Source organism: Natrix helvetica, assembly GCF_964273705.1.
Source record: "Natrix helvetica genome assembly, chromosome: 1".
Classification (NCBI taxonomy): domain Eukaryota; kingdom Metazoa; phylum Chordata; class Lepidosauria; order Squamata; family Natricidae; genus Natrix; species Natrix helvetica.
The window spans coordinates 4,133,094-4,148,101 of NC_138548.1; the positions used below are offsets into that span (position 1 = coordinate 4,133,094).

Below are 15,008 nucleotides of genomic sequence, written 5' to 3' on the forward strand. Positions count from 1 at the left end.
GGGGGCAAAATTGTAAAGCTAGGCATGTGATAGGTGATCACAGAAGTGTTTCAAAAATCCTTGAATTGTCTGTTTCCTGACTTGACCTAACTACAAACACTTGCAAGAAGGGAAGGAGATGGAGTAGTGTTGCTGGAGTAGTAATGGCTGAGAGGGGCCCTCCTTCTGAAAAAAACCCCTATCAGTGTCTCATCTCACCCCCTGCCTTTCTTCTCTCTTCCCAGGAAGATGGCTCGGCGCACACAGTGGCTTTGGAGACAGGAATACTGGTTACCTCCAGGGTTCACCTGGGAGGACATGGAGGAGACAGGGGACATCCGCTATCCCCAACCCCATCACCTCCTGCTCTGCCTCCCCATGGCTCTCATGCTGGTCGCCCTCCGGTTCTTGTTCGAAAGGCAAGCTCTTGCCTTTGCTTCTGTCAACCAGAACCAAGGAGTAGTGGAAGGAAGAGACCCTCCCATCTGTTTGCAGAGACCTTTCCTTCCCTCCCCACGCAAATGCTTGAAACAGTGGAATGTACCTTTTGCCTTTAGAAATCATTTTGGAGGAACTGAATTTGTAAGGGTGACAAATATGAGAGCCAAGGGAAGTTGAACATGGCATTATTATGTCTGACATTGCTTTGTTGTTTGCATTAGCTTCCTGTTCTGACCTAGGCTTTCCCAGCAGCACGAAGCCGAGTCCTTGTCTCTCTAAACCCCTTTTATTTAATTTACATGAATGAATTCCTCTCCAGCAAAGTCTTTCCTCTCCCACAGGCTTGCAAGGTAGTTCCCAATTACCAAGCTTTATCAGGCTTGGAGCGTGGTGAGGCCATTATCTTTCAGACGCTGCAATACTTGGCAAGAATGCAGGAATGAACTAATTGTCTCCTGCAACCTCCACTCCCCTTTTGCTCCTCTTTTATTCCCTATGAGAGGGGCCATTCACCGTCCACCTGTGGCCTCATGCAGTATTCCAATTGTGGTCTTACTAAGGCTGTGTAAGGTGGTACTAGAACGTTATGTAATCTTGATTCTATGCCTCTGTTAATGCAGCCTGGGATTGCATTGGCTTTTTGGACTGCCGCTGCACACCGTTGGCTCATCTTTACGTGATTGTCCATTAGGACTCCAAGATTCCACTCACAATTACAGGCATTAAGCCATGTTTCACCTAGCCTGTACCTAGAAATGAGGTTTTTCTTGCCCAAGTGTAGAACCTTACTTTTAGCCAATTTTCATTCACCTGACCAAAGCTTTTGCCTTTTCCAGGGAAGTCGCCATCCCCGTGGGCAAAAAACTCGGTTTGCAAGAAAAGGTGAGGTGGAAACCTCCTCCAAACCCGATCCTGGAAGCTTTTTATACAAAGCAGAGGACCAATCCCCAAAAGGTGAGTTTGCAGATAAATACCACCCATCTCGCTCTCAAAGGATAAACAGCTCAAAGGATAAAGATCATATGAAAGTGAAATATATCAGTGAAATGGGAGCCTGATACAAAGATAGATAGTATCCCTGCATGTGTATTTATAGCACAGAGAAATTAAGGAAAAATTAAAAACTGTGGCCTATTGCATTTCCCAGAAAAGTGGTCTTGAGACTTGGTTGTGCAGCTTTTCTCACCTGGTTCTGTGTCCTGCATTCCAGGAAGAAATCAGAGGTTTAGCCAAGCAGTGCGATCTCCAACCGAGGCAGGTAGAGAGGTGGTTCCGATACCAGCTGAATCAGGACCAGCCCAGCGTGACCAAGAAATTCTGTGAAGCCAGATGAGTGGAATCCTTTGGGGCATGGTAATCCATGTACACTCCATGTGGACCAGAGCATCTCTTAGTACCCAACAGGATCTTTGTCACTGCTGATTTTACAAGAAGATGATTTAAGAAGGGTGCTTGTGTTGGATGTCTAGTGGGAATATGCCTGTTTGAAGAGTCTTTATCAATTGATCAAGGATGCTTCTCCCAAAGTTTCTATGCTGAAGAATGGATTTCTAAGCTTGAATAAAGTTCACTGGGGAAGGGAAAGTCTTTGAAATCAATTGATCCCCTGTGTCATTGCATTCTGCCAGAAAGCTTTGGACACATGGAAGAAGAGAGAGACTGGGTGAGTCCTCATCTGGGGTGGGGCAATGGGAGAAGATGGCAAGAAAGTGAATGGCAGTAGGAATGGACCTGCTTAATTCATTCTTTGCATCTGTCTTAATGCAAAAGGAAAGCAATACCCCAACCTACCAAAAGTAGAACCATCAACACAGACTAGTAGTACATGTCCAAATAGGTAAAAATTGTAAAACAACACCTGTCCAGCCTAGATGAATTCGCATCACTAGGACCAGATACAGATTAACAGAGTGTCATGCCTGTAAACTATCTATCTCTTGGACTTCAGGCCTGCCACATTTTCTACTGTCTATTTTCTATTATGGGAAAATGGGAGGGGGATTATACGGAGTTGGGTAGTATGTAGCCATAATAACATTCTTTCTAGAAAGTCAAGGTCATCCTTTGTCTCTACACCTGGCCAGAACTGGATGGGTGGAAACTGCCAGCATGGCAGTGGAAGATTGGACAACGTGATGGACTTGTGGGTTTTTGGGGAGGATTTTGAACTTTCAACTGGATGGGAAAACTGGGAAGCTTTCCCAGATTCAGGTTTTCCCAGATGTGCCAACATATTTCTCTTAATCAATTGAAACTTTGAGGAATCCTTTGCCTCGGACTCTGATTTACTTTTGGATTCTATTTGGAACCCTGACACAGAGTTGGAAGGGACCTTGTAGGTCATCTAGTCCAACCCCCCGCCTAAGCAAACATTACACCATTTTCAACAGATGGCAGTCCAGTCTCTTCTTGAAAGCCTTCAATGATGAAGCTCCTACAGCTTCTGAAGGGATCTTCTGTTCCAGTTAAGTCATTGAGGCCACTTGGAGGTTGTGCCACTTAGCTGCAGCCAATAAAGCTCCACACACATTTGCATTACTCAGGTGACTCTGAGGACACAGATAAACCTCCAGATGGGCTTAAAGACTCACTAAAATAGTGCAAATGATCAGCTGTCCACGAGGAGCGTAAATCCTTCCATTCCCCACCATCCAATCAGAGCTGAAGAAGCTTCTTGGAAGAGAAGTGAAAATGTATTGAAAGGAAAAATCAGAAAGTCCAGTTTCCTCTTGAAGAAAAGCACCTGGATGAATGAAAATCCCCAAATAGGCATCTGTTGGGTGTTTGTGACTGGTGATGCACAGCAGGGCAACCATTTGGTGAATGGACAGTCATGTCTCCTCTGTGGTCCATAACCAAACTAGTCATCTTACCCTATTCAGACATGGATGGAGAAGCTAAACAGAGTCAAATATGTGCAGAAGGGAAAATTCCAGGGCTGCAGGTTGGATGGGAAATGGGAAAGCATCTCAGGAAAGAGGAGTGCTGGCCAAAAAAATAAAAGATACGTAGATGTCTCTATGACATAACCAGAAGTTGAGATAAATTTGATGAAATCTTTATTTTCAGTATTTACATAACACATTCAGGGAAGAGAAGAGATCTATTCAACTGTTCTGGAGACCAGAATCTGGGCCTAGGCCTTCAAGTAGAAGAAAGGCTGAAGGGTGGGAAAGTTATTGATTGCTTCAGAAGGTGGAAGTGAGGGCTGGAGCAGTCCCATTCCTCTGTGAGCTAGATTTTATATTCCCTTCTAGCACTAGAAGCTCTGGAACTCCAAGCCTGTTGTCCAATTATACCCTGATGCTTTTTTTCTGATTGTTTTCCAGCTGGGGTGCCTTTCAATTCCTCATTTTCCTCTTCATTGAATTGGCCACCATTTACAATGTAAGTGCCAACTTTCCCTACTTCTGTTGGTCATTGTCAGAAAAAACCTGGTCATGTGTAATACAGGTAGCGGCCTTCTCTGCCTCCCACCTCCTAACATTTAACGATACATTTCTGATTAGAAAAAAGGGTCCGTTTTTCAACCCTTTCCAATATCTTAGTGACTACGGTTGCTTTGTGGTCTCCTTTCCCTTCCATCGTCCCCTTCATGTCAGATCTAAAGAAGTGTTGGTGGGATGGTATGATGTCATTCCTAATGAACGGTATCTTCTTGCAGAAACCCTGGTTCTGGAATGTCCGCGAATGTTTGGACGGGTACCCACAACAGGTAAGGCATCAGGAGACATTCGAATGAACATTTCAATAGGAAAAGGTGAATCAACTACTAAGCCCCTTTGCAAATAATAATAATAATAATAATAATAATAATAATAATAATAATAATAATAATAATAATAATAATAATAATAATAAGAAACTGGAATCCATCCTGTTGTGAGTTTCCAAACATGACATTCATCCCAGCTTTAGAAATTCAATTATTTCCTATTCTTGCAGCTGAAAAGCAAGTGATTAAGCAGGGATAAGAAATACCACATGAGTCCAATTATAAACAAATCACCAATAGGCCCTGGGCAAAATCATTGGACTTTCAGGAGACTTTCTAGATGACAAATTTATCATCCAAAAGGTGGATGTGACAACTATATTGGAAATTTAATAGGGATGAGAATGGAATGGAATGGAATAGACTAGACTAGACTAGACTAGACTAGACTAGAATAGAATAGAATAGAATAGAATAGAATAGAATAGAATAGAATAGAATAGAATAGGAGTATGTAGAACAGAACAGAATAGAATAGGAGTATATAGAATAGAATAGAATAGAATAGAATAGAATAGAATAGAATAGAATAGAATAGAATAGAATAGAACAGAACAGAACAGAACTGAACTGAATTCTTTACTGTCCAAGTGTGATTGGACGCACAAGGAATTCGTCTTTGGTGCAGATGCTCTCAGTGTACATCAAAAGACAAGATACATTCGTCAAGAATCATAAGGCACAACGCTTAATGACAGTCATAGGGTACAAATAAGCAATCATGAAACAATCAATATGAATATAAACAATAAGGATATAAGCAACAAAGTTACAGTCCTGCATTCCTAAGTGAGAGGAGAGGGGTGATAGGAACGATGAGAAGGCTAATAGTAATAGTAATGCAGCCTTAGTGAATAGTTTGACAGTGTTGATGGAATTATTTGTTTAGCAGAGTGATGGCGTCTGGAAAAAAAATGTTTTTGTGTCTAGTTGTCTTGATGTGCAGAGCTCTATAGCATCGTTTTGAGGGTAGGAGTTGAAACAATTTATGTCCAGGGTGCGAGGGGTCTGTAAATATTTCTTTTTGACTCGTGCAATGTCCAGGTCCTCAATGGAAGGCAGGTTGGCAGCAATTGTTTTTTCTGCAGTTCTGATTATCCTCTGAAGTCTGTGTCTGTCTTGTTGGGTTGCAGAGCCAAACCAGACAGTTATGGAGGTGTAGGTGACAGAGTCAATGATTCCTCTGTAGAACTGTATCAGTAGCTCCTTGGGCACGTTGAGCTTCCTGAGTTGGTGCAGAAAGAACATTCCTTATTATGCTTTTTTGATGACATTTTTGATGTTAGGTGTCCATTTTAGGTCTTGAGATATATAGAACCTAGAAATTTGAAGGTCTCTACTGTTGATACTGTTTTGTCTAGTATTGTAAGAGATGGTAGTATGGGAAGGTTTCTCCTAAAGTCTACCACCATTTCTACGGTTTTTAGTGTGTTCAGTTCCAGATTGTTTCGGTCCCACCACGAGGCTAGTTGTTCAACCTCCAATCTGTAAGTGGTTTCATTGTTGTCTCAAATGAGACCAATCACTGTTGTATCATCTGCAAACTTCAATAGTTTAACAGATGTATCATTTGAGATGCAGTCATTGGTATATAGAGAGAAGAGAAGTGGTGAGAACACGGAGCACTGAGGGGCTCCTGTGCTAATTGTGCAAGTATCTGATTTGATTTTGCCTAGCTTTACCTGCTGCTTCCTGTCTGTTAGGAAGCTTGTGATCCACTTATAGCGTAAAATATCAGCGAACAATTATGAGAAAACATTTTGAGATAAGAAGCTGAGATGAGACGCTTCTCTGCAAATCTTCAAAGGTGAAGGAATTCCTGTTTAAGATTTATAGCATCTGGAGGAATGCAAGGGGGGAAACATTCTGCACACAGCTGGAAATGACAAGATGTTTGGAATCCCAGACCAACTTCTTCAGCCAAATGTGAGTCAATCTCCTCCCCCCCAACTTCACTAATAAATGCTGCAATGGACTGGAGGACTGGAGTGGAGATAATTACTCCTTCCAAACAGCGATAAATGAAATGACTATTTATCCTGCAACTGAGTTGAAGACAGATTCCCTATCAAAATGGGAAATTCAACCCAGCCACCAAGAAGGGATTTGGCCAGCATCTTTCACTTGCCAGCCACTGCAAATTGGGCTGCAGCTTGTGAATGAAGCACCACTAAATTGGGCTTTCTTTCCAGGGCATGGATGGAAAAGATTCCAGTGAGCAAATCCATGGCCATCAGCATGGGAAAAGCCTCCAAGCCAGCAGAGGGCACCTACATGGCCCATAACTCCTCCAAGCCAGCAGAGGGGTCCTTGGCACATAACCCCCCCGCCAGCCATTGTTGGTTGGACTGCAACCTGTGAATCAGGCAACCCCGGGATGGGTCTTAACCCCAGGTCATGGATGGAAGGGATGCCAATGGGCTCCTGCCCTCCCTCAGCAGATGGCACCATGGCAGATAACTGGGCAGTGACCAACCAAGGGATTTACCTCCCCACCGGTTCCAGTCTCCCCAACACCTTATCCCACCTTCCTACGGAGAAGCAATCTCCACAATGGAAGAAGGAATTACCAAAGGAAGGGCTGCAGGACGGATGGCAGGACCATGTGCACCTGCAATGCCCCAACAGGTTCTTACCCCACCTTCCTACAGAGAAGAGTTCTCAACAATGGAAGAAGGGATGAATGAGGGGAATGGATAACAGAACAATGTGTAAAGGTGGTTCCTAAGTTTAGAGATGTAGCTGGGTTCCTTCCTTCATGGGGGCCAATAAAATGCCATCATTGCTGTCAACTTGGCCACAGAGCGGCAGAGTGCTTGGCTCCAGCCCCAATGCCACAAACGTGCACACCAACCTCCATGGCGGTAAAGAGAAGGCCCCAGATGCCACCAGAAAAAAGTCATCTGGGCCAACAACCTCTGGAAGAGGATCCCCAACTTAAGGTGACAAAAAGTCCTACCAAGAGGGAGGCCTTGGAGGAGGAAAAGGGCAAACAACCTCTGGAAGAGGATCCCCAATCTAAGGTGACAAAAAGTCCTACCAAGAGGGAGGCCTCGGAGGAGGAAAAGGGCAAACAACCTCTGGAAGAGGATCCCCAACTTAAGATGACGAAGAGTCCTACCAATGGGGAGGCCTCGGAGGAGGAAAATGCCGAAGATGACCCAATGGTGAGTGCACCCATCAACCCCTTCGCCTTCCAAGTCAACCTCCAAGTACCTGAGACGGGGGTGGAAGGGGAAGTTGAAGCAGTTGTGGACACCGGTTGCACTCGATGCTTAATCAGCATGTCGATTGTCAAGCAACTAGGCATACGCACAAGACCTCTAGCCTGTCCCATTTGGGTTGAGCAGGTAGATGGAATGCTAATTGGAGGGGCCCCAGCCACGCTAATAACTGAACTGGTGAAGTTACAAGTTGGCCGCCACTATGAGTTTCTCAGATTCATTGTGGCTCCAGAGATGCCAGAAAAAATAATCTTGGGGCTTGCATGGCTTGGCAAGTGGAGGCCTATGATAAAGTGGGAAGATGGTGGTAGGAAATTGATTATTGTGGTTGAGCCGCTACCACCAGAGGAGGAAAAGGGCCAAAAACCTCTGGAAGAGGATCCCCAACTTAAGGTGACGAGGAGTCCTACCAAGGGGGAGGCTTCAGAGGAGGAAACGCCCAAACAACTGCCGGAGAAGTCCCCTAGGCTGCTACAACGAGTGGTCAGCCCTAACCGACCATGGGAAGAGGTCGCAATGGACTTCATCGTGGTACTCCCAGACAGCAGTGGGAACAGGGTAATCTGGACAGTTATTGATTTGGTTTCTAAGCAGGCGCACTTCATCGCTTGCTCAGGGTTGCCGTCTGCAAACAAATTAGCAAAAATGTTTGTGAAACACATTTATCGCCTGCACAGAGTACCCAAGAGGATCATTTCAGACCGCGGAGTCCAGTTCACAGCCAAGTTCTGGAGAGAGGTCCTGAGATCCATTGGGTCCACACAAGAACTGAGCTCAGAGGTTCATCCCAGCATGAACTGAGCAGCAGAGAGAGCCAATGCGGTGGCGGAACAATACATCCGGTGTTTTGTGGACTATCAGCAAGACAACTGGTCGGACTTGCTACCCTTCGCCGAAGTGGCATACAACGACGCAGTCCATAGCAGCACTGAATTAACTCCTTTCCAGATTACCAGTGGCATGGAATTTGTTGCCATGCCTGAGTTGCCTAGAGGACCTCCTTCCTCCATGTCTTTGAATGAATGGATGGACATGCTAAAGAAAGGATGGGAGAATACAAAGAAGGCTCTAGCAGTTGCGGCAGAAGCCTACAAGAAGCAAGCTGATAAACATCGCTCGCTCCAAATCCCCTTCCGTGTGGGGGACAAAGTTTTTGTATCTACCAAATATATAAGATTAAGGATGCCTAGCAAGGAATTTTGTCCAAAATTTCTAGGTCCATTCCCAATAGTGAAGATAGTTAACCCAGTTACAGTTCGACTAAGTCTACCCAGAAGTCTAGGGAAAATTGGCCCAGAATTTCATTGTAGCTTGTTGAAACCAGTAATTGGATCTTGCATAAGAGCATCCACCCAAGCTCAATCTCCTCCTGTAGTGATAGAAGGGGAACCACAATCTGAGGTGGAAAAAATCGTAGACTCCAGGTTGAATAGGGGTCGCTTACAGTACTTAGTGCACTGGAAGGGTTACCCTTTGTCTGAAGCTACTTGGGTGAACAGTGGGAAAAAAGCAATTCCATGAGAAGTTTCCCGATAAGTCAAAGCGTCCTCCTGGGGGAAGAAGAGGTGGTTAATTTTTGTTATGTTAACTTTTATGTTATTCTCTTTACAGGAAACGTTTTTCTTCTGAGGAGAGGCCGCCTGTCAGGCCTGTAGTTATGTTTCTTTTAGGATCTTTGTCCTGCCATGCTATTTCATTAGTGTAGTAGTTGGGAGGGGGGAATAGAAAGGAGTAGATTTGTGGAATGTGTTGTTGTCATTCTTTCTAGAAGCCCAAAGTCATCTTTTGTCTCCGCACCTCAACACCTGACCGGAAGCAGAGGGGTGGAGATGCCAGCGTGGAAGAAGAAGATTGGACCATGTGATGGATTTATGGGTGTGGGGATAAGATCATGAACTTTCAACTGGGTAGAATCCCAGGAAGCTTTTCAGATTTGGGATTTTCCACAGATGTGCTAAGATGTCTGACTTATTAAATTGAAACTTTAAGGAAAGTTTTGCCTTGGATTCTGATTTAATTCTGCATGATACTTGGAACGCTGACACTGATTATGAGAAGTCAGCATGGGCTTGTTGAAGATAAATTATGCCAAACAAACCTTTTATTGCCTTCTTTGATGAAATGACTAAATCAGTGGACCAAAGAAATGCTGTGGATATAGCAAGGCATTTGATAAAGTAGACCATAACCTCCTACTTGGTAAGGTAGAACAATGTGGAATAGACAGCATCACCACCAGATGGATTTGCAGTTACCTGTCCAACCACACTCAGCAAGAGATCCTCAATGGAACCATGTCTAGATAGAAGCATGCAAAATATCTCAAAATATTGTCTTGGCCGCAGTGCTCTTCAACTTCTTCATAAATGACCTAGATGAGGAGATGGAAGGGGTGCTCATCAAATTTCTGAATGACATTAAGATTGGGGGAATTGCTAACATTTAGGATACCTCATCCAAGTCTGGTTACCATGATGCCAAAAAGATGCTGAGGCCCTAGAAAAAGTGAAGGCAGAGCAACAAAGATGATATGGAGTGCAGAGGATAAATTGCATGATGAATGACTAATGGAACTACTGTATGTATGTTTAGGCTAATGAAGAGAAGACTGATGGGAGACTTGTTAACAGTCTATGAGGACTAGAAGGACCATCATGGGGTAGATTTATTCTCTACAGCACCTGAGGGCAGGACAAAGAGAAATGGGTCTGGATAGATCCTTTTCAAGCATGAAATATTAAGAGAAGCCCCATGCACATGAGGACTCTCTAGGATAGTATTTCCCTAACTTGACAACTTTAAGACATGTGGACTTCAACTTCTAGAATTCTCCAACCATCATGAACACAGTACTAGGATATTTGCCAGAACTGCAGCCCTCTTTTCTTTTGGATCTTTGGCCTTCCACACGTTCTATTATTCTACTATGCATTTTCTATTGTGGGAAAATGGGAGGGGGGATTGTAAGGAGTGAGATGCTATGCAGCCATAACAGCATTCTTTCTAGAAAGCCAAGGTCATCCTTTGTCTTTGCACCTCTTCACATGGGTGGAACTGCCAGCATGGCAATGGGAGATTGGACCCTGTGATGGACTTGTGGGCATGGGGACAAGATCGTGAACTTCCAAATAATGAGGGGGAAACTGGAAAGCTTTCAGATTCGAGTTTTCCCAGATGTGCCAAGATGGCTCCCTTAATAAATTGGAACTTTGAGCAATACTTTGTCTTAGACTCTGATTTGCTTTTGGATGCTATTTGGAACCCTGACAATATTGTCTTCACTTTGGAAGCTAAGAATTGGGATTACATGACACCATTTGTCCATTTATGCATTGCAGCCTCTCCAGCTGAGCCTTTTTGGCTACTACCTCATGCAGTTCTCCTACTACTTGTCCAAAGTTATGACAATTCCTTTTGATGTCAAATACAAGGTGAGTGAACTCTGGCAGAATAGAAGCGGAGCAGCTGATCAGGAAGCCCCATTCAGATTCCGGAAGGAAATGCGTGTCTTCCTGTTGGTGTGCTACCAGCATTTATGCCTTTCAATTAATTTATGCAGCAGCCCATCTGGCCATTGCAGCTCAGGTAGTTCATTTGAAAACTCCACAATCAATCAAATGTAGAGGAAAAGTAACACAAAACCAAGCAAGGGTGCTGCTTTGGTGCATCTTAAGGCACAAATTTTATATGTGATAAAAATATTGTTGTTATGACTTTTAACTGCATCATAGAGAAATGATTTTGAACCAGGGTATCTCAAATGGAATAACATATGGAATGAACCCAAAATCTGGGAGCAATGACGTTGTGCCTCCTTCGGTGCTCCTGGCTGCTGCTGTGCTGCTAATGAGATATGATATGATCTTCATTTTCAATTTTCTGTGATAGTTTCCCAGCCAGTCTCACAATCCTTTGCTACCTTTCTCCACCCAGTAGCAGCCAGATACCTGTTTGCTGGAAGGGGGAAGGGGAAAAGGAAGGAAGGAGGGGAGGGGAGGGGAGGGGAGGGGAGGGGAGGAAGAAAGAAAGAAAGAAAGAAAGAAAGAAAGAAAGAAAGAAAGAAAGAAAGAAAGAAAGAAAGAAAGAAGGAAGACAGGAAGGAAGAGAGGAAGTATTTCCAATACTCTTCACAAGGTTCCCAAAGGTAAGGAAATATTTCTGAAACAATGACTCAACAAACCACAGTTGTCTATTTCCACTCACAACCCCTTCCCCATAACCGGACAGATGCCCCCCCCCCCCCCCCCGGAGGAGCTACAAAATCAATAATCTAGTTATCTCCTTTTTCTGCAGGACATTAATATGATTCTTGTCCACCATGTGATCGCCATGTTGCTCATTGGCTTCTCCTATTGCACCAATTTCATCCGTGTTGGTTCAGTTGTCATGGTCCTCCACGATGTTCCCAATTGTCTGCTATTTGTAAGTTCATGTCCGTGAAGTATTCTTCCTCTACCCTCAGATAAAAGAAGAATGTATTCTTTCCTTCCTTCCTCTCTTTTTAAAAAAACAAAACCCTCACCCATGTTTTTAAAAAGAGGAAATCAATCTAGAAAAGAATTTATACCAGCCTTCTCTTGCCTGCAGTCTGCCAGACGTGCTGGGATCAGATAAATAATTGAAGCTATAAGTCCCAATCTGGAAGTCTTCTTTGAAGGTTGAGAAAATACAAAAAGAAAATAGTAATTCAGAGAAAGAAGCAGCACGGAAAAAAAATGGGGGCTGAAATTGTTTCAAATTTTAAATATCCAGTTTTGAGTTTGAAAGCTAACCTTCACTTGCGGGAGACTAAAATATTCCCATCAGGCTTTGCTTGGAAGGTGGTCTGCATCCAGGTTTCTCCTTAGCGTTTTCATATTCTGCAAACTACAATTCCCAGGATCCCACTGGGAGATGGAATACAGATGCTGCTGCAGCTTAAACCCACAGAAATTTGCCATCATATCCTGATGGTCAAGTGTTCTCACAACAGGACCCTCAGCCACTCCACAGTTTCTGTCCCAAAGATGCTTTTTCAAGAGGCAACTAGTCTTCCTAGTTTTTTTTCCTTTGAAGATGTTTTGCTTCTCATCCAAAAAGCTTCTTCAGCTCGGACTGGATGGTGGGGAATGGAAGTGTCAGGTCCCGGATATTTCTACTGGGAGGCTGGCATTTTGGTGGAAGGAAGTGGGGAGGAATGGAGAGATCTGTATATGAAGTATATGTTTCCCTGCAAGAATGGAGTGTGGGAGGGGGTTGGTTAACACTGCTTTAAATTGTGTATTTTTTGGAGTATAAGACGCACCCTTTTCTCTCAAAAAAGAGAGTGAAAATCTTGGTGCATCTTATGCACTTAATACAGCATTTTTGGCCTCCCAAAACCCTGCTCCCTTTGCAAAAATGGCCATGCAGAGCCTTTAGGAGGCTTCCAGAGTGCTCCTGGGGGCTGGGGAGGGCAGAAATGAGCACAAAATTGGCCTTTTGTGCTTGTTTTCACCCCCTGAGACCTCAGGAGCACTCTATAAACCTCCTTAAGGCTATGTATGCCCTTTTTTGTACAAAAATGGGCCATTTTTGCAAAAAAAACCAGGCTGTTGTTGTTGGGGGGTTTCTACAAAGTGAAAAAAAATTATCTTCAAAATCTTGGTGCATCTTATACTCCAGTGCGTCTTATACTCCAAAAAATATGGTAGCTGGTTTTAAGCAAGAAGCTTCAGTTCTTGCCTACATCTCTTGTTATCACAAACTGTCCAATAAAAGCTCATTTTGGAACAACTGCAGTTTCAAGAGTCCTGCTTTCTTGGGAAGATTGGAAAGGCAAGAACTTACAGGAAGAATTTATACTCCTTGCAGACAGCTGGTCATTTGCATTCTTTTAGTGAGTTGTTAAGGCCACTTCAAGGCTTATCTCTGTCCTCATGGTCCAGATTAGTCATTCTTTCTTTATTGCAAATTTTGTCAGAGGAAATAAAGTGGATTGCCAGATTTTACCCCACCCCACCCCCCAAACAAAACCTCTGTTTATACATTACAGAAAATAGAATAACAGAGTTGGAAGGGACCTTGGAGGTCTTCTAGTCCAACCCCCTGCTTAGGCAGGAAACCCTACACTGCTTCAGACAAATGACTATCCAATCTCTTCTTTAAAACTTCCAGTGTTGGAGCATTCACAATTTCTGGAGGCAAGTTGTTCCACTGATTAATTGTTCTAACTGTCAGGAAATTTCTCCTTAGTTCTAGGTTGCTTCTCTCCTCGATTTGTTTCCATCCATTGCTTCTTGTCCTGTCCTCAGGTCTCTTGGAGAAGAGTTTGACTCCCTCTTCTTTGTGGCAACCCCTGAGATATTGGTACACTGTTATCATGTCTCCCCTAGTCCTTCTTTCTCTTAAGCTAAACATACCCAGTTCCTGCACCCGTTCTTCATATGTTTTAGCCTCCAGTCCCCAAATCATCTTTGTTGCTCTTCTCTGCACTCTTTCTAGAGTCTCTACATCTTTTTTACATCATGGAGACCAAAACTGGATGCAGTATTCCAAGTGTGTCCTTACCAAGGCCTAATAAAGTGGTATTAACACTTCATGTGATCTTGATTCTATCCCCCTGTTAGCTTTTTTGGCAGCTGCTGCACACGGCTGGCTCCTATTTAAATGACTGTGCACTGGGACTCACAGTTACTACTATTGAGCAAGAGTCACCTGAGTAATGCAAATGTGTGTGGAGCCTCCTTGGTTGCAGCCAAGTGCACAACCTCCAAGTGGCCTCAACGACTCACTAAAAGAATGCAAATGACCAGCTGTCTGCAAGGAGTATAAATCTTTCCATTCCCCAACATCCAGTCAGAGATAAAGAAGCTTCTTGGGTGAGAAGCGAAACATCTTCAAAGAAAAACTAGGAAGCCCAGTTGCCTCTTGAAAAAGCACCTTTGGCACAACTGGGACCTGGATGACCGAGAATCTCCATAGACATCAACAATTTCTGCTTCTTTTTCTCTCTTTTTCCCCAGAGTGCAATGATGTGTAAGTACCTGAAGTGGTGGAAAACCTTTGACACACTCTTTATCCTTTTCGCAGTGGGGTTCCTCTTTGCTCGTGGCATCGTTTTTCCTTACAAGTACGTTTTGGGAATGCATGGGGAAAGGGCAGGAATTTGACAACACAATCGCAGTGGCATCTTTTGTTGACATTTTCCCTCACATCTTAGGACATCTTGTTTATATTGTGATGACCAGAACTACAGCCAAGTGTGGCTGTACTAACACTTTGTTAATATAACTTTACAAAGCCTTCATTCAGCCATACTTGGAATGGGGCATCCAGTTTTGGTCACCACAATATAAACAAGATGTTGAAGCTCTGGAAAGAGTGCAGAGAAGAGGAACAAAGATGATTAGGGGACTGGAGGTTAAAATATATGAAGAACAGTTATAGGAATTGGGTATGTCTCGTCTAGAGAAAAGAAGGACTAGGGGTGAAATGATAGCAGTCTTCCAATATCCAAGGGGCTCCTACAAAGATGGGGGGGTCTATTTTCCAAAGCACCCAAGACAAGGCAAGAAATGATAGATGGGAACTAACTAAGGAGACAAGCATCCTGGAACTAGGGAGAAATT

General features: G+C 43.6%; 2 protein-coding genes across 2 annotated transcripts; both read left to right on the top strand.

Moving 5' to 3' along the window:
- Positions 1 to 228: 228 nt before the first annotated feature.
- LOC309384030 (ceramide synthase 4-like) lies at positions 229 to 1,753 on the top strand (the record flags this gene model as incomplete). Its single annotated transcript, XM_081937188.1, has 3 exons — positions 229 to 398; positions 1,257 to 1,374; positions 1,631 to 1,753. 3 exons carry the CDS (start codon positions 229 to 231, stop codon positions 1,751 to 1,753), a joined length of 411 nt encoding a protein of 136 aa, XP_081793314.1.
- Positions 1,754 to 2,555: 802 nt separating this feature from the next.
- LOC309384031 (ceramide synthase 3-like) lies at positions 2,556 to 14,654 on the top strand (the record flags this gene model as incomplete). Its single annotated transcript, XM_081937189.1, has 7 exons — positions 2,556 to 2,563; positions 3,750 to 3,807; positions 4,085 to 4,135; positions 10,758 to 10,850; positions 11,713 to 11,841; positions 14,403 to 14,509; positions 14,600 to 14,654. 7 exons carry the CDS (start codon positions 2,556 to 2,558, stop codon positions 14,652 to 14,654), a joined length of 501 nt encoding a protein of 166 aa, XP_081793315.1.
- Between the last annotated feature and the right edge of the window lie 354 nt (positions 14,655 to 15,008).